This window comes from Sus scrofa, chromosome 6 (genome assembly GCF_054392235.1).
Source record: "Sus scrofa isolate SSC_HxYL_T2T_F1_AM1 chromosome 6, Sscrofa_HxYL_maternal_Yorkshire_Landrace_v2.0, whole genome shotgun sequence".
In the NCBI taxonomy this organism is placed as follows: domain Eukaryota; kingdom Metazoa; phylum Chordata; class Mammalia; order Artiodactyla; family Suidae; genus Sus; species Sus scrofa.
In genome coordinates this window covers 12,187,883-12,208,044 of record NC_139388.1, presented here as the reverse complement: position 1 = coordinate 12,208,044, position 20,162 = coordinate 12,187,883, and the positions used below count along the sequence as shown (strand labels likewise).

General features: G+C 39.6%; 1 protein-coding gene across 5 annotated transcripts in view; it reads left to right on the top strand.

Annotated features, from left to right (window-relative positions):
• CNTNAP4 (contactin associated protein family member 4) overlaps positions 1-20,162 on the top strand; it is a 278,799-nt gene that overhangs the window by 144,122 nt on the left and 114,515 nt on the right. For all 5 annotated transcript variants that reach the window (XR_014805402.1, XM_084959528.1, XM_021097086.2 and 2 more), the window contains one exon: positions 3,126-3,273. Coding sequence is in view for 2 of the 5 variants with exons in the window: in XM_021097086.2 (XP_020952745.2) it covers positions 3,126-3,273 (148 nt within the window). In the remaining 3 variants the exon portion in view is untranslated. The remainder of the gene's footprint in view (positions 1-3,125; positions 3,274-20,162) is intronic.

Below are 20,162 nucleotides of genomic sequence, written 5' to 3'. Positions count from 1 at the left end.
CAAGACATCAACATTCTCATAATAAATTTTTTTTAAAGAGGATGAGACATTTAAATTCATGCATTTGTTTATGAATTGTGATGGCATGAAAAAAATCTTCTTAGCAAATGGAGCAAAGTTTCCTAGGCAAAAGAATTACATGAAAAACATTAGTTTGCATTGGACTTTTCATTTATAAAGAAACAGAGCATCAATTCCAGGTCTCATTCACAGACATTCTAAAAGAATTCCTGTTAGATAATGAATTCCACCCAGAATCTTTGTTATCTTCTATATTAAAAGTTATCAACCAGTGGTGCAAAAAAGTACAAATATTATTGTTTAGTTAAATATATTTATTTAGTAGTAATAATGCACATTTTCCCAGTGACATTGAAGTTAGAATGTTCTTTAAGATACCAGAGCATTACCAAGTGATATTTCTGCCTATTCTCTCACTGTACACATCCCATGCTGTGTCTTACTTTATTTTACCAAGTATTATAAAATTAATACATTCTTATTAAAAACAATTCAGATATGGGTAAAGTATGCCAGGTAAAAATCCCATATCCTCCACCTGCCATTTCCCTCATCCTTTGTGAGAAATAATCACTTAAATTTTTCAGTGTGCCCAGATATTTATTACTTATGCAAACAAAGTAATTTACATTTCTTCTTTATGTTCTGCAAGTTTAAATAACTCATAAATCTGTCAGGTCACCTATGAAAGGCTTCCGTTTACAGACATCCCCTTTCCATTTACCTGTCTGTTGCCACTGTCGCCTGCATCTTTTCTCCCAATCCCATATAAAATGCTGAGGTCATTATCGTGCCATCCATCTCAATCCATGAACTTACATTAATTTGGAAAAAAATGTGAGCTCTTTTGGAGGGTTATCTAATTCATCACCCAGCTGTTCACTGCAAGAAATCATAATTAGGTATTGTATTAACCTGCCAGGGGTACCCAGGAAAATAGAATCGAAGTGGAAGAAAGTCTGCTGAGGATTGAATGTCTATAAGCCAGGTCCTCAACCCTAGAGGGGCAATACCCTGATTTGGAGAGCCTATAAAGACGCATGCGGACGCGCGCGCATGCGTGCGCGCACGCACACGCACACGCACACATGTAGCTAGCACACCAGTGCCCAGTGTCTGCGCACTGGGAGTTTTAACATGTAGCCTGAGTTTGGGAGACACTGCTATCAGCCATTCTAAAGAAGAGGTTGATGTAAGTAAGCAGTCATCCCATTTTCAGGCAAATGTTGATGGTTTTGACAGGAATGGAGACTGTGATGCCCCAGAGGTGAGGTAGGGATAAAGATTAGCTGGTGCAGTGCAGAGTACAGATAACCTTGCTCACCAAATCCTCAGTATGAAATTTCAACTAATGGCATAGCATGGAATGTTCTAGAAGAGTCTGATTATCCCAGTCCAGCCGTCTGTGGGATTACACAATGTTCTGTATGTGTTCTGGGAAATATCATACAAACAAAGTATTAGTAGGAAGTTGACTGATAAGGGGAATCAAAACAAATGAATTTGACTCTGAAAAACCCAACTTTTTTTTTTTTTAACTGTATGAGAAAATATTTTGGTAAATGCTGGTAAAGGGATATTTGTGAAACAGAACGAGAAGGGGGCAAATGAATAGATTCCCTGGATACTAGTGTTCCTGAAATATTTCCTTTGCCTTGTATGATCTACAGGAGGGTGACCTCATTTGTTGATCTAGCCGTGCTGAGGGGACCTATCAAGAGACGGAATAGGTCATCACTCTTTGTTTGTGTCCTGTATATACTTGGTGTTACAGTTAAGCAAAAAAGAAGGAGGAGGAGGAACAGGAGAAAAGGAGGGAGGAATGGGAGGAAGAGGGGGAGGAGGAAGGGCAGATGAAATAAAAATGAAATATCCCTTATTGAGAACAACTTCGGCTTCACCCTAACTTTTTCACGTATGAAGCTTTAGCATATGTCATGTAGGGGAAATAAAAGCTGTGTGTGTGGGTTTTGGAGGTGAGGTATGAGTTAGATATTGTGGAAGGAGCATAGCTCCTGGCCACACTGTGTAATAGTCTTGCAAACACCAGAGGGTTTTTTTCTGCATTTAATTTCCTCTTCTACAGTTTTCTGGTGCAGCTCAGCATCGTTCTTATATGTCTTCCTAGCTTTCAAATACTAGAGTCTGTGAGTCTCATTTCAAGTCTTTCCAAATTATTATTGATTCCAATTTCCCTTAACAATTTTTAAAATATGGGTGCTTTTATTTTATTATTTTTAACTGAATAAAATTGACATGTAATCACAATTTTTTTTTGTTTTTCTTTTTTTTTCTTTTTTTTTTTTTTTTTTTTTAGGGCCACACCTGTGGCACATGAAAGTTCCCAAGCTAGGTGTTAAATCGGAGTTGCAGCTGCCGACCTACACCACAGCCACAGCAACCCAGGATCTGAGCCACATCTGTGACCTATGTTGCAGCTCATGCTAACGCTGGATCCTTAACCCAATGAGTGAGGTCAGGGATTGAACCCGCGTCCTCCTGGATACTAGTTGGTACCCATAACCCGCTGAACCACAACAGGAGCTTGCACCACAGTTTTTAATGTGTGTATTGAGCGGTGTAGTGAATGAAGTTTAACAACCTATTGTCAGAGTGTAGCTCTGACTTGAATGTCTGGTGATACTTTTGTTTATGCTCCTGAGAAAGTGAAGCAATAGAAACACATCTTAAACTTAGTCACTCATCAACCATGTGAGCAGCTTCTCCACTGAATCACATCCTGGGTTTTGAATACGAATATTGAATATTGGTTTCCTCAGTATTTCTCATGGTTCACGAAATTGATAGCTTTTATGTTTCACCTGCGCTTTATAGAAACAAACTTTACGGAGGGTTTCATAGCTGAAAGCTGGCTTAATGTAGATGGTGAAACTTAAACTACTATAATAGAAAGAAGTTTAGACACTAGTAGCTTCTGCAGATAGACGTTACAGCATAACTGTTCATAATATGACTTTCTTAAAAGAAAGTCACCATTTTATAGTAAAAAAGCAAATCAGACATTGCTCATTGACATAATAGGGGACAGAGTGAAATGAATATTCTCCAGATACTGGCTGAGATATCTTTGTCTCTCCTTCTAGGGATTTGCAGGAAATGCAAATGCAGACAGCGTTGTCTACTGTAGACTCCAGCCTTCCATCAAAGCCAGATTTCTACGCTTCATTCCTTTAGAGTGGAACCCCAAGGGCAGAATTGGAATGCGAATCGAGGTGTTTGGATGTGCATATAGTAAGTGTTTGTTTATCCAACACAGTGAAATGGATATCAAAAGAGAGGTTTGTTTATTTTGATTGCTTTTTGGCCGTGCCGGTGGCTTGTGGAAGTTCCCAGACCAGGGATAGAACCTGTGCCACAGCTGTGACCCAAGCTGCTGCACGTGACAACGCTAGATCCTTAACCCGCTATGCCACAAGGGAACTCCAAAGGAGATGTTTTAAAAGCCAAGCTGTGCACTGAAATCAACTTTAGAGCTAGGTACAGAGATGTAAAAACTGGAGCTGTTTTTGTGGGAAGCTTTATTTGTGCCCACACATGTTAATATTGACTTACGTTAGTGTTAATAGCTTTTTATACTCAGCTTTTTATATGTTAAATCAGAAATGGAAGGGTTTTCTAGACAGAAAAATTGATATGGAGATAGATAGCTGTAGATACATGTTTGCAAACCCATGTGAATCCTTTTATCCAGATCTGATATTATTCACTAGATCTTAACTTTTTGATATTAGAGCCTTCTCCCTGTAGACTGTGTTCGATGATGTTTAATTTGAGCATCCTAAATTTAGTAAGGGAGACAGTGGTCCATTTAGTATAACCAATCATCTGTTAGGAGACCAAAGAATGTTTTTCTCTCCAGGCTAAAAATAATATGCCATGAAATTCACTTACAAATAGGCTAGGCCCTGAGCATAAATTCATAGAAAAGGTAAAGACCTCTGCCAAAATATAAAATGTGTTCGAAATACTCTCCCATAAAAAAAGCTAGAAACCACAGATTTCACTTAGTCTCCTCTTAATGAAGCATTTTATTATGTCTTTCTGTGGGATGGGGACCTAAGCGTTATTGATAGCCCACCTCAAGCCACACCATCCTGTCAGATGCTCTTTTATTCTAGAACAATGAGTTAGTTAATAGGATCTACAATTATCAGACGAGCGTCTGAGGTTTCGAGAGAGTCCGTCATGTATTTGCCCAGCGTCTCACAACTTAGTCCACGGAAGAATCCGGAAAAGAACCCAGAACTGTTCACTTCCACTACATCCTTATTCCTCTCGTGAACCTTTATTTACTTATTTATTTTTAGCCGCTGCAGCTTTTTCACACCTGTTTCATCCCCTTTTCCGGGTTCACTCTATTTACGTAAAAGACGAGGCACGTCACCGAGGGGGAAGGCAGAAACCCCGTGACAGAATCGTCGTAATGGTATTTATTACGAGCAATCGTCATCATCATAATAGCATTAGCCCTGATGTCAATGAGATTAATCTCTGTAATTCTAGAAATAACCAATTTCTCTTGAGTGCTTATCTTCCGCCTGATACCATATTAAGCAGGTAGTTTGTACTTCCAGACAAAGTCCACGTTAACGTTATTAGGTAACTATTTCATCCCCCTGCTTTGCAAGTGGGGAAGCCGACGTGTAGAGATTCAACTGTGAGATCGTGGGACTGGCTCCAGCTGCCCAGATAGGAAGCGATGGAGCTGGGTTTGTAGCCAAGCCTGCCAGACTCCAGAACCCCAGCTCATGCTCATGCCTCCTCCAGCTGTTGAGTCAGAGATGAGCCCTGGGCACTTTCTTCTCCTCATCTGCCTGACTTCCAGCTGGCTTTCTTGGCTTCCTTAATTCCACTTGGCCACTCCTGCTGTGTATCAGCTCCTCCCTTTACAATGATCCCACTTGAATAAAATCATCCTGAAAAAAAAAAAATATCCTGCCCCAGATTGCAATTCTGGGACCCAGAATCTGGACAGTCCGTCTTATTTGTCTTTGGGTTGTAGAGTTTTTAGCCAAGCCCATGCCACACAAAGGACAATCAGCAAAACAGACTCCAAAATGACTCATATTTATAGTTATGTTCCCTACCGATGTAGCACATCCACCTTGCAAAATATTCATGTATCACATTATAATAATAGTGAGCCGTTATTGAGTACTTTGTGTCAGATAACAGTTTTTATAGACATTCTAATTTAATCCTAAAAATCACACATCTGATAGAGTCACAGAAATATTAAGCAGTTTTCCCAGCATCACACACTTGATACACATTCAGTCTAGTATGTAAATTCAGCATAGGTTTAACAAGGCTATTGACTCTGTTTTTTCAAAACTAAAGCACCTGCCACCCTGTCCCTATGAAAATGACTGCTGGGGTGCAGGTTCCTTTCAGGTCTCTGCTGCCACGTGTTGGGTGAGAACTCAGACTCCTCCCATCCCCTCCTTCTATTGATCTGCAGCCCCATGGAACATTCTTTTGGCTGTGACTTTGTTTGCTGTCTCTTGGAGTAAGCACACTGTCCATACATGTAGTCAGCCTCGTTTTTGCAGGGACCCAAGGTTGAAGGAGCAATACTGGGAGCCAACATTTCTGATTCAAACACAAACACACATGGTCAAATGACATGGCAGGATTCCATGCAAAATGGCTGTTGGATAATTTTGGATAAAAGAGAAAGAGTCATAAACGTAATGGAAAAGTACTGTCACAGATAACCTAAAGTAACCTCGAAATGGCTTGAGGCTGAGTGCCTTATAGGAATGTTTTTGATTAAATTGACTTGAACTCCTCAATTACACTGTGGTCAACCTTCTTATTCTCTGCCAATGGGAGTTCCCATCATGGCTCAGTGGGAACAAATCTGACTGGTATCCATGAGGATGCAGGTTCGATCCCTGGCTTTACTCAGTGGGTTAAGGATCCAGGGTTGCTTTGAGCTGTGGTGTAGGCAGGCAGCTGCAGTTCCCATTCAACGCCTAGCCTGGGTACCTCCATAGGCTGTGGGTGAGGCCCTAAAAAGAACAAAAAAAATTTTTTCCCTGCCTATGCATAACATTAGCTTTGCGGAATATTAATTTATTAAAGTGTGGTCCTGTTTAATCATCATTTATTAAACAGGGAGTGTGAGTTGGTTACTATTCTTCATAGTTCCAGCAGCACGGTGAAGCAGGTCAGGTATTACCGTTTTATGTAGCAGTTGAGGAGGTGACTTGAATGGCCTGCTAAGTGAGGCCTGCGGTCCGCTCAGGGCTGCCTGGCACAGAAAGAGCTGGGACCAACTGCCCTCAGAAGGAAAAGCTGCCTGTTAGTCCAAGACTCCTGCTCAAGGTTTTGTCCCCAACTTTCCTGAAGAGTCCAGATCCAAGATCAGACTAAATTTTCTCCCAGTAGAGAAGGCTGTTCTGCCACAAATCTTATGAAAATGAAAACTGTGTGTGTGGTGCAGGGAGGGGGTGGAATATGAGCAGGGTCGCTGCTGGACCACAGTCTCTGGACACCTGTCCATGCGGGCAATGAACGGGCCTCATGTGAGCTTGAAAGTCCAGAAGGATTTCATCCAGCCGGCCAGCCTATGTGTTCCCATTGCCTGCACCAAGCTCATATGGCTTTTAGATGGGCCTTGCCTGAGCTGCTCACACACGAGTGGGCTCTACCAGGGTGCCTCAAGTCTTATGACATGGGGGAAAGTGGACTTAGAGAAATTAAGACCTTTTTCTGGGATTACAAAGCCTGTGTTAGAGGTAGGATTTGAATTCAGATTTATCGGAATTCCTGTTGTAGCTCAGAGGGTTAAGAACCCAACTAGTATCCATGAGGAAGTGGGATTGATCCCTGGCCTCTCAGTGGGCTAAGAATCCAGTGTTGCCGTGAGCTGTGGTGTAGGTTGCAGACGTGGCTCGGATGCCACACGGCTGTGGCTGTGGTGTAGGCTGGCGGCTGTAGCTTCAATTCAACCCCTAGCCTGGGAACTTCCATATGCTACAGGTGTGGCCCTAAAAAGACAAAATCCATCCATCAATCAAATCAGATCCATCAGCTTTCAAAGCCAGTGTTTTTGATGACTGCCTGAATCAAACATGTCCATCCTTTGAATATCTGTTGACACTCTGCTAGCTATTGGGTGTAGGGAGGAATTTAAAGTAATGTGTATTTTTCTTAACAAAGATGAGAATGTGCAGTGTCATACAAAGCACACCAGCTCAATGCAAAATATGGTAGCATTAGTGTGGAATAAAGTGATTGATAAAGTGAGGTTAGTATGAGGAAGTCCATACATAGCAAGAGGTTTTGAAACTAAGATGCAGAGATTTTCACGGGAAAAGCTGGAAGAATGGTCCAGATAGGAGAATAGATAAATTCTAGTCCAGCACAGGAATGAGGATTGCTTGGAGGATCCATTTATGTTTGAGGGTGGGTCATTCAGGCTGAAATGAGGAGTCAAGACTGGAGGCAGCAGCTCATGAACTCCTCTGTGTAAGTGACATGTGGAGTCACAAACTAGAGGACCAGCAGAGAAGGGAGAGTGCTCCTGACTTGATTCAGATTCACAGTATGCTGAGTCTGTTGAATCAAGAGAACGTAGTGGTCATATGTGAGGGGTCCCTGAACAGCTCTCTGCAAGGTGGTGTCATTTACTGGGAGCGGGTACTGGAGAACAAACGAGTTCTGGAAGGCGGCAGGAGAAAGAACTCATTCCATTGTTGACTCATTGAGTTCAAATGACTGTGAAATTTGGAAGATTGGTGCTTCATACCCTCTGGGTTGAAAATTCAGAATCGAAACCTATAAAATATCGTTATTGTTATTAAATAATAACGTTTACACTTACTCTTGATAATGAAAGTGCAAAGTGCTCTGTTGGAACAACCGCTCATCTTTGAAAAACAGAAGTGCATTTCTATCGTAATGAAAGCAGACCCTTTATACTGGTTTTCAGGTAGTGTATGTTTTTATTCCAACCCCCCCCCCACCTTGTGCCTACTATGTGTGTGTTGGCTGAAGTGATAGATGCAAGCTGGTCCTGTGAATATTGCTAGGAAAGTAGCTGTTGGGAGAACCACACATACTTTTATTACCTTCTCTCCCAATGAGTTAGAGCAGTAACTTGTTATGAAGGAGCATCAAGTGAATGGAAAATCCATATCAAAGGGCATGTTCTACTTTTATGTCGGTAAACCTGAAGTTGTTTCCTGAGTAATGAGAAAAGCAGAAGCTAAATTTTATGGGTTTAAAGGGAAAGCATAAATTTCAGATGTCTTAGCCATAGCACCTGTGAACATCTTTATAGATCTAGACAAGAGGTGTGTGTAAGGAAATAGCTTGTAGAAGAAAGAAAAAGGAAAGACAGTGTTTGATGATAAAGAAATACTACGCTGCTCCCTGTGTCCCAAAGGGTAAACAATGGTAAACAAAGGCAAGAGAGGAAAATCACTGGGTACAAGTGAATGCGTCTGAGGAGTCCTTAGGAAGTGGCAATTAAGCCACAGGAGATAATGTTTAATTGTGGGTGAATTGCTGAGGCAATTGCCCTGAGTATAAATTCTAAGTTTCTTTTCTCTGATTCTTGTGTAAACACTCTCATTTTGCAAACCGAGATCTCTCCTTCCTCATCCTCAACAGAGTAAGAGCATCCAACTCCCCAGCCATAGCAAACCATTACAGGGTTTTTTTTTTTTTTTTTTTTTTGACATGCCACTGTTTCCTGACTTTTCTAGTCATAGGATCTTTGCATGATCCATAGGGCGACCACCACACCTCCAGCCTCTAGATAATTCTTTTCCTGACTGTCTTTTTCTCAGCATAGCCGTCACTGTTTCTGATAGCTTCGCTCTCACCTTGTGTTAAGGTCAGAGCACATCTCCAGCTGCTCCTGAAGGGGCTGTTTTGTTCCCAGTCATGTCATGCGTGCTTTATACTGTATTGAAATAGGATGTCCCTTTTTTGGTACTAGTCTTCCACATACGTAAATGAAGACTCATGGGGAACTCAGGAGGGCTTTTCCCATCCTCCAAGTTACATATTCAGCCTTAAAGATCAGGCCTACAGCACAGGGAGAACTGGGTGAGAAGGTGGCAAGAGAAGAAACGTGCAGAAATGTTACACTACTGTGTTTATTTGCTTATATAAATGCAGACCATTGAAGAGAAAACCATGGATTCTATTTAGTGAATGGAAATAAGTCAGTAATTGCAAAACTCATGTTAACTCGAAAAATAAGAATGTACATCTCGTAATGTAAAAAGCATTCACAGTCAGAACTACTTACATCAGTGGTTTTCCTTTTACAAAAGATATTAATAGGAATGCAAGAAAGTAGCATAAGTGCACGTGTTCACGTGGGTGAGAAAACACTGAGACAAAACTAGGTAATAGTCTTCTGTCTATTCAGGATGCCCCTCTCTCACACCACGTGTTGGGTCGGGGAGGAGGGGGGTGCATGACAAACTGGAAATTTGTAAGATTTACTCTAAAGAATACTTGCGATTGAATCCAGTACCTCCTTCCTAAGCTTCTCCAACCTGTTACTGCTAGAATCTTGACTGAGTGCGTTATGATCGGTCCCTGCTGTCTGATGGTTTCTCAGTTAACACCATAGCTGAGGAGCCTATTTTAGGTCAGAGTTTAAAACGAAGATAGTTTCAAACCAGGGTTGGCCTGAAATCAAAGAGGATAAATTCTAATTCTTTGCAAAGATTATCGTCTTAAGATTTTAATTTGATGATATGAAAAGGTATATTAAAATTCAAACAAGGTTAGCTACTAGAATACCAGAAAATAAGGACCCTGAACCCCCACCGGCATTGTGTCAAAAGAACTCAGAGCCAACTGAAGAGACTCTCACTGATGGAAATGTTTTGGCATCCATAAAGGTAGTAACGGCAGTTTTGAAGCATATGAAAGAAATCTAAGTGAATGAGCTCATGATAATACTAAAAAAAAAAAAAAAAACAAAAAAACAAAAAAAACCCCCAAACCCTCATTGATCATTAGGTCACTAGGAGAGCTATTACAGAATTGACTCGGTATTTTGAAAACTAATAAATGACCAGAAAACATCAAGCATTTACCTTACCCTTCTGATGTAATCTGTATCTTCAATTAATCAAATAGAAGGTTAGAGGGGAATTTCTCTTTGAAGTTATATTTATAGAACTAGAGAAGGAATCATAGAATCAATATATGCCCATTTTGCAATGGTAAATAAGTTAGTGGGCCAAGGCAATAATTACAAAAGTTGCCAAAAAGAAAGAGATTTGCTTTTAGGTCCTGGTCATAACAGAGTAACTTTTTTTGCACTGGCTTGCTGCCCATAGCAATTATACCTGCAGGACAAAATATGTTAAACACAAAACTACTTCAGGGTTTTGAAGTTCAACTCAAAACAGGTAGAAAGTGGAGAAGACTTGATTCTGGAAAGATGGAAAGCAAACTCTGGGAAACCCACATTTAACTGACGTTTTCCTAAGAACATTTAATACTCAATCAGAAAGTAGCCAGATTTTCCTAGACTGGGGAGAAGGCAGAGGTCAGAGTTCAAGGTTGCCAGAGTAGCTAGTGGGTGGAATACTGAAACGGAGGTGTCAGAGAGAGAGAGCCCTGACTCCTGCATACGCTCTCCCCTTAAATCCTTGCCTGATGCCCGACCTGTGCATGCCCACAACCCCCTAGGCAAAAGCAGAAGGTGGGAGACTCAAGTCCTGAGGATTTCACTTAGCATCCGCCTAGTCCTGGGAAGGACCCACCTTTGGAGTTCAAGTCCTGAAAATTTAGAAGCACTTGTTAAAACACATTGGGCTTTTACCTAAACATCCAGAAAGGTGTTGCTTTAGAAATAAAGACCATAACTGAAGACCATTTGTTATGTCCTGGGACCAAGGACAAAACCAAAATAGACCTGTCCCAGCAAACCCTGGACGCGGGCTTTCACAGGGTCCAGGTGCTTCACCCACACTGCGGCTTCCTTCCTGTGAATCTCTTCTTTTTTTAGTTCCTGCTGCACCATCCGTTCCTCCCAGCCTCTCCCACCCTCCCAGTTCTTCTCACCCTCTCCCCTCCTTCCTCCTACTCCTAGACTTTCTCCTAGGGTCATCGATGCAGCTTTTAAGTATCACTTCCTCGGAGATGTCGTCCCTAATCCACAACTTAATTTGGAGTGTTCTGCCCAAAGAGGTCTTATCACCCTGCCCTTTCCCGTCAAGTTCCACTTACAGTTTGTAAAAACCATCTGTTCACGTGGGATGAGTTGTATCAGCTCTTCCTTATCCTTCTGATTGGAAAATGCACGAGGATAGAAAGTGTTCACTGCTACACAGGCGCCCACTGTAGAACTTGGCTCAGGAAACGCTCAATAACTATTTGTTAAATGGGCGTATGGAAAAAACGATCTGATTAGCCATGATATCAACCAAACAATGAATAAATAGGTAAACATCCGCATCTATTATTCTCAAGTGGCAGCAGGTGACGAAAGGAGACATGTCTCTGAGGTAACACATAGGAGATTTCATAAGTTAGTATTAAGGTGATTAGAATAGCATCCTAAATAATAACTGTCAAGGCATTCTGATATTTTCATTGGATACTAGCAGCTTTTTTGGTGTAGCATGAAAGGATGGAATTATCCTCCACATGTTCCAAGCAAGGAAGTTGAGAATCAGCACTTAAGTGATCTCTGTGATATCACAAAAGTTATAAATACAAATTAGAAACAGAAATCTAACTTATATCCCGCAGCAACACCCTCCAGTGTCCTTGCCGTGGTAGATGTTACCTGTTTCAAGTCTATTTAAAAGGGTAATTTCGACTGATACCTACGTGGCTGGGATTCCGTTTGCTTCCATAACCTCCTGGAACGTCATCACCGACCTTAATTCAGTCTCTTTAAAACCATGATAGTAAAGTCACCTTTTTCCCTGTGGTTTTATGCAGCTCTGGATCCTGTGCCTTCTTCCTTTTTATTGTATTAATTTTAGTTGTTTTAAACCAAAGAGTTCCTTAAATCATCCTATGTTCTTTGATGCTACTGTGCAAAAATAGAACAACCCATTTCCTGTTGACTTCCTTGCTCTCCTCTCCATCGCTTTAAAACCCAGTTGTGTAATGCAGCTCTCAAGTGCCTATACATCATGCTGTAGCTTTAATATTTCACTGTATAAGAGTTTAACGGTGACTCATTCTGATGAATGTTTCTTAGAAGTCAAAATTGGACCTCTGTTTGTGTAATGATTTATAGGTAGTCATTTTCAAATAAAGAGGCAGTATGATTAGTGCTTAGGACTGAATTCAATTTCGCCAAGAAGAGTGTGGTCCCTAGTGCTCTTCTCCCGTGGTGGTACTCTTTTTTTCTATTTACATTTTTGAGGCCATTCCCAGAGAATAATTAGAAGACTCTCTTTTTCAAGATTTCTTTCATAACTTTCAATAACGTCAATTTTCTAATTTTTAATGATGTTAATGATTCCCCCCCCACTTCACGCATTTTCTATTCCAATTTTTCTCTTTTAAGTTTCTTAGTCAACTGACCTCATCAATAATGAATAATGTGATGATTCACGGTTTAACTCACAGCATCCATTTCTCCCTGAAATATCTTTCAGGAACAAGTCGCTACCACCTCCACAATTTTCTGCAAGTACCACCTACAGTATAGATAAATAAAACAATTTTGTTTTCTGTGGTATAATTCAGTAGGCGCTGAGGTTGTTCATTTTCAGAAGATAGATTTCGGTAAGCTTCTTGTTCTTCTCATCCAATAACTCGCATGTTGTTGATTCCCTCAGGATCACTCAGGGACCTGTGTTCTTGGGATGACTTTGAGAGATTCTAAACTAGTAGATATCAGGCAGAGCCCAGGATGCTGAATGTTTATGAGGCCACCGGAGAGTCTCCTTAGTTGAGTCTAACAGGGTGGGACCATGGAGCCCAGTTTGAGAAACTATGCTTGTGGATGTGTTTTTCTTAGTAATCCACTTTTTTTAGGGTGGGGAGGAATATGGCTGTTTCAAATGGCAACCCCTCGCTAATGGAGTGGCCTCAAACCTCTGGAACAGGTGTAGGGTGCCAGGCTGAGGGAAGGACACTGGGTCAGGTGGAAGAAATTACAATGAGAAGTGGGTTGGCGTGTGAAATAGGCAGAGGTAGAAAAACGGTTTGCTGCTTACAGAGGTGATGAATTTCTGCAACTTAGTTAACATCCTTCTTTGAAACTGAGAGGTTCAGCTCCTCCTGAACATGTGAGAAATCACTGGAGACCCAGCTCTGATGCAGAAGCGAAGCTCCGAGCACCGGCATGAATGATCACATCCCGGGACGTGTGTGTTCCCCACTAGACCGTAACCTCCTAGAATAAGGTGTACTTCGTTTTATGCATTGCTGTATCTTCCACTGTGTTCACAGAAAGGTCTCCATAAAAATGTGCTGCAGAAGGAGCATGGCATACGTGTGTTTCAGACGTTCCACTTCTGACACGACTCCCTGAAAGAAATCTGAATATTTTCTATCAGAAAACCTTTTCTTTTGAGGGAGATTGTATTTCTGAATCATGCAAATCCAACAGGCTATACCTCTTTCCTGGGGTCAGGAGGAGAATTGATATGAGAATAGGGCCTGCAGTCTTTGTAAGTCTCCCCGTTCCTTCGTTCCTGCTGCAAATGAGAAGGTCTGAGATGGAGGTATTCACTGAGGAGGATTCAGGTCACCGGCAATTGCCATGGTGAGTCAGCTCAGGCATTTACTGACAGACAGAGAAAAAGCCACAGAACCCGCAGATGGCTCAAAATCATTCTTGCTGCATAACCTGGCAATGACATTGGTAATTGAGCACTTCTTGTGCACTTCAGAAAGTCATTATTTTTTAAAGAGTCCACTTAAAAAATAAATACAGCAGATGTATTTATTAAGCAATTTTTGCTATACCTTTCCCTGCCCAGTATTCTAATAATATAATAGCATTAATAGTAGTTAACATCTATTGAATTCTAATTATATGCCAGCAACTTTCAAAAATTATATAGATATGCATTCATGCAACAATCTTATGAATATGCCATTATTGGAGTTCCTGTATTGCACAGCAGATTAAGGATCCAGCATTGGGTCTCTACTGAGGTACAGGTTCAGTCCCTGGTCTGGGAATGTCTGCATGCCATGGATGCAACCAAAAAGAAAGACAAGAATATACTATTATTAACCCGATATTATAAATCAACTGTACTTCAACTTAAAAAATGAATATACAATTATTATTTCCGTGTTGGAAGGAACAGGGACAGAGAGGGGGAGTAATTTGCTGTGACAGAATGATGCCCTGTGAATGTAAATATATTAGATTATATGACAAAGATGCTTAACAGTTGTGATTAAATTAAAGATTTTGAGTTGGGGAGAGCATCCTGGATTATCCAGGAGGACCCAGTGTAATCACAGGGGTCCTTATAAAAGAGAGGTAAGAGGATCAGAGTTAAAGAGGGAGATGTAACTATGAATTCGAAAGTGAGAAATAAAGGGAAAGAGAGAGAGATCTGAAGATGCTATGTTGCCAGCTCTCTCTCAGAGATCTGAAGATGCTATGGTACCTGAAGAGAGGGGCCATGAGCCAACGAATGCAAGTGGTCCCTAGAAGCTGGAAAGGCAAGAAAAGAGATTATGTTCTAGAGGCTTCAGAAAGAAAGCAGCCCCTGCCAACGCCTTGATTTTAGGACTGCTGAATTCCATAACTGTTAGATAACAACTTTGTGTCATTTCATGGAACCCAGTGTGTGGTCATTTGTCACAGCAATAATAAAAAACTCCTCCATGTGCCCAAGAGTGAAGGGTCAAACCCACACTGACTAGTTGTTTTAACTACTAGGCTAACCTAGGATATGTATTATGAAAAAGTGGCTGAAAACGGGGCTAGACTAAGCGGAGGCAAACATGTCAGAACAATTTGCAGTTTTTTTACTAGAAACTTAGATTTCATGCCCTTTCCATAGTGAACCAGGGTGTGATAGAGCCATATTCTTAATACTGATAATAATCCAATCTTTAAAAATATAACCTCAGTAACAGGCCAATCTCTTTTGCAAAGAGAAGTAAAAAGTAAAAAAATTTAAACAAAATATTAGTGAACCAAATATTATCCCTATTAGGTGATGCATTGGGATAATATATCTTGCACGTCTGCATCCAGGAATACAAATTTAAACTGGTAATCAAATCATATACTTGTGTTAACAGAATACAGAATAAGAAGTCATGTGGTTATCTGAATTGATACAGAATAAATATTTGAGAAAATTCAATACCTAGTTCATGAGCAGAACTCTTGACAAACTAGGAAACAAAAGGAACCACTTAAATCTGGTAAAGTTTATCTACAAAGAACTTACAGCCAGCATCCTGCTTAATGGTGAATTGTTGAAAGTTTTCCCCTGAGATCAGGAGTGAGACAAAGATGCCTACTATTACCACTTCTGTTCTATACTCTGTTAGAGGGCTATGCAAAAAAGCAATGAAAAAAAAAAAACTAATGAACAAATTTACAATTATAAAAAACTAATGAACAAATTTACAATTATAAAAATTATTTTTCCTTGCAATCAAGTAACATGTATCCTTCTACATCTTTGAACTGCAGTTCTTTTACTGTTATAAATCTTATTAACTTCTGATTTCCAGGTTTTTTTTATAGTCCATTTGCTAATACCTCCTTTTTTTTCCTATTTATACAATTCAACTGTGTACAGAAGACTCTTTTCCCAGAAGTGTTTGACAAAAGATTGAAATGAGTTATTGATTGTTAACTTATTTATTAATATTTTGGGTGCTTAGTTTTAGTGCTCCTGTCTAAAGAAATAAATATTGAGTTGGATTAATTTTATTAATGGTATATACCCATGTTAGTTTCAACATGAAGAAATATTGTTACAAATCATGTGAACTTCTTCTTTTGTGAGAATGTGTTTGCATTATCAGTGCTCTTTCAGGAGTTTAAGAATCAGAAAATCTGTGTGAAATAGTGAAAATAAATTCAGACTTGACTAGCGATGGCTAAGACTTAATAGATGTTGCTCCTGCAGTCAATGATGTGAAGCCCAGTTGCACTTTTTCAATTAGTGATGTTAAAAGTAAAAATTAAAAAAAGCTAAAAGCATGTCTCTCATTCAAATATAGAATAAATATGTACCAAAGATGCAATTATAACTTTGCTGTAAAGCAGAAATTGACCCAATGTTGTAAATCAACTATAATTAAAAAAAATCTTTAGAGATGCATTTGGTTTATTAAAGAAGGAATCTGAAGGATAGCAAAGCTAGTTCAAAGGATATTTGAGAGACTGAGTCTATATAGGAATCCAAGAAAGTTGTATTACTGTTACTCAGTTGGGTACACAAATGGTTAACATTCAAACCATAACCTTGGGGGATATATTTTCTACCAGATGGAAGTTATTTGTGTCTTTACTGGGGAAAAAAATCTGTAAAGTAATATATAACTTAGAGTCTGGCTCTAATGTGTAATAAACAGTGAAATTGGACATGTGTGAATTCACCTAGAATTCACTAATTTTTAGTCAGGCCTCTTTAACAAAGCTCCAGCATGTCATTGAAAGGACATGAGGCTATTCCTTTGACCTATTTCCAGTTTTTCCAATTTCTCTTCACAGTGGTAACATCACTTTCAAGGGAGACTATATACCTCTCTCTCCCACTAGCATCCCCTTGGAGAACTAGATGCTGATATTAAATTCAGATTCCCTCTCTTTTCTCTCTCGCTCTTATTTTTTGTCAGATAGATCCAGATTTTTATGTCATTAACAGTATGTATCATAACACAGTGTTTTGTTAAATAGCTTTTATGAGTGAGTTTTCTATCTAAAACAATACTGTTAGGAACCATCCTGAATTTTTGTTTTTATTTCATGGGAATTCTTGTATGCATACTGCCTGTATGTAAGCTGAAGTTCTCCAGTACTGATATTATACTCATGTTCTGAATTATATTTAGCTTCCCAACCCTGCCCCCCAACCCAGAGGGTATTTTTCACATGCACCTGAAGTCTGTGATGTGGTTGTAGTGAGTTTGTTGCATCCTCTACTTCACTACTTTCTTGTTTTCAACCTCCCCACCCCTGTTCAAGGGGAGCCCCTGCTCCTGCTTCTGAGAGCTGAGTCGCTGACTGCCACTGAGGTTTCTCAGCATCCTCAGAGCTTCCTTTTGTGACAGTGAAGGACAAAATGTAGGGAGAATGTCTAGGCCTCTTGACATTAAACATAATAAGAGCGATTCTGATGTATGGGGACAAGTTTGGAGCTTGAAGATGGAGAAGAGGAGGAAGATTATTGATTACCACCTGCTTTAGCCTCAGGTTTATAGACCTGAGAACTGAGTTTCCCCAGCTACCTTGCTTAACCAGAGGGACCCCAGGCTTCTTTAGACTTGATCAGAATGCCTGCTACCACCTGTAATGTACATAGGTCTGTAATGTAATGAACTTACTGTTTGGTCACTTGCCTCATGTCCATCTTCACCAAATGTAAGTTGTCGAGGGCAGCAGCATGCTGGTGTTGATCCCCCCCTTTTTTGAAATTAAAGTATAAATGAACCTTTCCACAGAAAAGAAAATAATGGACATGGAGAACAAGACTTGTGGTTGCCAAGGGGGATGGGGAGGGAATGGGATGGATTGAGAATTTGGGGATAATAGATGCAAACTATTGCCTTTGGAGTGGATAAGCAATGAGATCCTGCTGTGTAGCACTGGGAGCTGAATCTAGTCACTTATGATGGAGCATGGTAATGTGAAAAAAAGGAATGTATACAGATATGTGTGACTGGGTCACCTTGCTGTACAGTAGAAAATTGACAGAACACTATAAACTAGCTATAATGGAAAAAATAAAAATCATTATAAAAAAGTATACTTAATTTACAATGTAGTGCCCATTTCTTCTGTATAGCAAAGTGACTCAGTTATACATATATCTGTATTTATAAAATTTTCCATCATGGTCTAGTCCAAGAGATTGGATGGAGTTCCCTGTGCTGTACAGTAGGACCTCATTGCTTATCCATTCTAAGTGTTATAGTTTGCATCTCTTAACCCCAAACTCCCAGTCTAGCTCCCTCCCTCCCCCTCCCCTTGGCAAACACAAGTCTGTTCTCTGTGTCTGTGAGTCTGTTTTGTAGATAGGTTCATTTGTGCTATATTTTAGATTCCACATGTAAGTGACATCATACAGTATTTATCTTTTTCTTTCCGACTTCATTCTGCATTAGAATTTCTAGTTATATCCATGTTGCTGTGAATTTCATTATTTCATTATTTTCTATGGCTGAGTAGTATTCCAGTGTGTGTGTGTGTGTGTGTGTATACCCAACTTCTTCATCCATTCCTCTGTCAATGAACAATTAAGTTGTTTCCATGTCTTGGCTGCTGTGAATAGTGCTGCTATGAATATAGGGAGTGTGTGTGTCTTTTTTTTTAGTATAATTTTGTCTGAATATATACTCAGGAGTGGGATTGCTGGATCATATGGTAGTTCTATACTTAGTTTTCTGAGGAACCTCCATGCTGTTTTCCATAGTGGTTGTACCAATTTACATTCTCACCAGCAGTGTGGGAGGGTTCCCTTTTCTCCACACCCTCTCCAGCATTTGTTATTTGTAGATGATCCCTCTTTTTATCTCAGCATCCGTCTCTGGGCCTCCAACAGAATGGGCTAAATAAGCATTTGTTGAAAGAATGCATCCAGTTACTTCATGTGATACCTGTGAAGTAAGAAGATAATAGGTAAGATTGAGAGAAAATGGCAAGTGGCTTCCATTTACAAGAGGAAACAGCCTACCATTGCTTTAGACATCTATAGTCTAATATGTTTTTCACTTTTCCATTTTGCTGATGGAAATATTCCAGGCACCAAAGCTTTTGGTGCCATGAAAGGCTAATATAACCATTATAATGTAATAACAGTACTGAGAAGGAGGGGGCAAAAAAGAACTAGAAGGCTAAAGTATCACAGGCTAGACCTTCACTGGGGGAAAAAAAATTCTCTTGGCAGCTAATTCCAAAAATAGACTTTATCTGAAATAAAATCATTATAATGATGGTTGCCTTTAAGCGATGCATTAACTCAGAGATAACTGCATGGCTCCAAATGTGTCAGCATTTAAAGTCTGTCTTATTGGAATTTTTCTTAATTTATTGTAATCTAATAATCATAGAACACATTATTTGTATTTGACACAGAGTTATGTTTTTGCCATTCACATCCATTCAGCTATATAACAAGGAATAATTGTTCGGTTAACATTATTCTTTCTACAGAATGCAATGTTTATTCATGTGCACTTGGTGAATGAATTCTTTATAAGCACATTAACAAGATGTGGAAAAATCAAACCTCTGAATTTTCAAAAGATAGCTGTGTAAAAATAGTTGAAAAAATTTGGGGGTGGTGGTGAATATAAATGGCTCCCATTAAATATGATGGATAATCTGAATGAAATGCATATCTGGGCATACAAGTAGATGTGGTAATTTTGTCAAATCAAACAAGATGAGTAAACTGTAATGTCATTTTGTTTGCTGGGAGAAGTTGCCTAACCAGATGAAAAATAGCTTCCTGCTTTATTGGGTATCCCTAACCCCTTCATTTATTACATAAATGCACTCTCAAGGGTAATTGCCTTAAAAAAAATCTTTGACTTGTGATATGCAGAAAACACTGCTAGGCTTTCTGAGTATTATCAGTTCTTTTTTGTGTCTCTTGCTCAGGGTACAACTGATTTTGACAGATGTACTCTTATGTTACTGGTATAACATGACATCTTTTTTCAGATGAACTGAATAAAAGTGATCTTGACAATGCGTAGATAAGACAGTGTCAGAAAGCTGGAAAAACCTGTCAATGTCACGGTTATGACACAAATGCAGCAGAACAGGCCTTATAATATTATTAAGTGAGTATCTTCCCAACGACGCCCTTGAGAAGACAGAAAATAGAATTGGTCTTAAATACCATCACTTAGCCACAAAAATAATAAAATAAACAAACACGAAGGTCAGTGTAATGGGTGCTTGAGGTGACATTTGATGAGTCTGATGTATCTGTTTGTATGTATATGTGAATCTCTTT